Genomic DNA, 2056 nt, shown 5'->3' on the forward strand with positions numbered 1-2056 from the left:
CAGCATTCCATGATTTATCTGCTCCAAACTCCCACAGGTCTTAAAAACTTTTTTTCTTATTTTATTTTTTATTTTATTTAAATTTTAATTATTTTAGTCTTTTTTATTGTTTATTTTAACTTTTAATTTTATCATTTTTACTCTGTCGTTTTTTTTAAAAAAGAATTATATTTTTATTTTTAACTTTAATCTTAGTTAATTTTTAAAATTTTACTTTTTACATTTTTATTTTATTATAATTTTGTTTTACTTTAGTTTGTTTTATATATTTTTATTTTAGTTTATTTTGGGTTTATATTTTTATTTTAGTTTATTTTGGTTTTACATTTTTATTTTAGTTTATTTTGGTTTAGTTTGTTTTATGTATTTTTATTTTGGTTTATTTTGGTTTATTTTGGTTTATTTTGGTTTAGCTTGTGTTATTTATTTTTATTTTAGTTTATTTTGGTTTAGTTTGTTTTATATATTTTATTTGATTTTGTTCTAGTTTAGTTTATATATTTTAGTTTAGTTTATATTATTTTATTTTACATATTTTAGCTTAGTTTCGTTTGTATATCTTTATTTTAATTTATTTTCGTTTATATTTTTTATTTTATATATTTTAATAATATTTTATTTTACAGTATTTTATTTTACATCCCTTGTCCCCCGTTAAAGGCGCTCCGGCGCTGCCGCCGTTCCTCCCGCCCGCCCCGGAACCTTCGTGCGCGGCCGCGGCGCCCGCCCGGCCCCTCCTGGCGGCGCTCCGGGCTGCCCGCGGCGCTGCCTGATCCCGGCGCCATTCCCGGCGCCGCCGCCGCGCCCGGAGCGAGCGGGGCCGGGCTGGGAGCGCGCGGGGCCGCCGGGCTGGGCGGGGGGAGCCGGACCGGGCGGCACCGGCAGCGCGGCGGGGCCGGGGAGGGCAGCGGGACCTCGTCAGACGGGGGGCGCGGAGCCGGGTAGGCCCCCGGAGGGGTCCTTCGGCGACGGGAGCGGAGGGAGCGGGACGGCGGCGACATGAACCTGGAACTGCTCGGTGGGGACGGGAACGGGCCGGGAACGGGGACGGGGGCGGGAATGGGGCTGGGAGTGGGACCGGGAACGGGGCTGGGAGAGGGACCGGGAACGGGGGCGAGAATGGGGACGGGAACGGGAAAGGAGAGGGCAATGGGATCGGGAGCGGCGGGACTGGGGCTGGGAATGGGACTGGGGCTGGGAATGGGAGTCGGCGGGACCGGGAGCAGCGGGGTTGGACCGGGGGATAATAGGATCGGGGAGCGGCCGGATACGGGCTGGGGATCTGCGGGACCGGGTCAGGACTGGAGCTGACAGGGCCGGGAGCGGGGCCGGGGTCCGGGAACTGCGGGGCTGGGCAGGACCGGGGGGTGGGACCGGGCGGTCCCTGCTCCGTCCGCAGGAGGGTTTGGAGCCGGGGCTCGGCGGCACCGGGAGCTGGGAGCGGGGCTGGGGGTCGGCTGGAGCGAGCTGAGCTCGGGGGGCTCCGGGGCTGGGTCTGGGGGGCGGCGGGAGCGGCTCCACCCGCGGGCGGGTTCGGAGCCGCCGGCGCTGAGCGGGGCGTGCCGGGGGCTGCAGAACTGCCTCCCTCGCTCCCTCTCTCCCTCCCTCCCTCACCGGCTGCGTTTTCGCTCCCCCCCAGAGTCCTTCGGCCAGAACTACCCCGAGGTAACGCGTCCCCCCCGCCCCCGGGGCCGCCCCCGGCCCGGCGCTCGCTGCGAGCGGCCCGTGGGGGCGGCGGCGCGGCCTGACCCGCCCCCGGCCCTGCTCTGCCCCCCCGCAGGAGGCGGACGGGACCCTGGACTGCATCAGCATGGCCCTGACCTGCACCTTCAACCGCTGGGGCACCCTGCTCGCCGTGGGCTGCAACGACGGCAGGATCGTCATCTGGGACTTCCTCACCAGGGGCATCGCCAAGATCATCAGCGCCCACATCCACCCCGTGTGCTCCCTCTGGTCAGGGAATCCCCTCCCACATCCCCCCTCTGTGCTCCCTCTGGTCAGGGAATCCCCTCCCACATCCACCCTCTGTGCTCCCTCTGGTCAGGGAATCCCCTCC

At 56.8% G+C, this 2056-nt stretch overlaps 1 protein-coding gene across 1 annotated transcript in view; it reads left to right on the forward strand.

Annotated features, from left to right (window-relative positions):
- The first annotated feature begins 931 nt into the window (after nt 1–931).
- RBBP5 (RB binding protein 5, histone lysine methyltransferase complex subunit) overlaps nt 932–2056 on the forward strand; it is a 10042-nt gene continuing 8917 nt past the window's right edge. Inside the window, exons 1-3 of the mRNA XM_017832081.1 lie at nt 932–1018; nt 1640–1665; nt 1781–1996. Of these exons, the coding sequence (XP_017687570.1) occupies nt 1000–1018; nt 1640–1665; nt 1781–1996 (261 nt within the window). The 5' untranslated portion in view covers nt 932–999. The remainder of the gene's footprint in view (nt 1019–1639; nt 1666–1780; nt 1997–2056) is intronic.

The sequence above is a fragment of the Lepidothrix coronata genome, unplaced genomic scaffold (genome assembly GCF_001604755.1).
Source record: "Lepidothrix coronata isolate B3197 unplaced genomic scaffold, Lepidothrix_coronata-1.0 Scaffold199, whole genome shotgun sequence".
Taxonomy (NCBI): domain Eukaryota; kingdom Metazoa; phylum Chordata; class Aves; order Passeriformes; family Pipridae; genus Lepidothrix; species Lepidothrix coronata.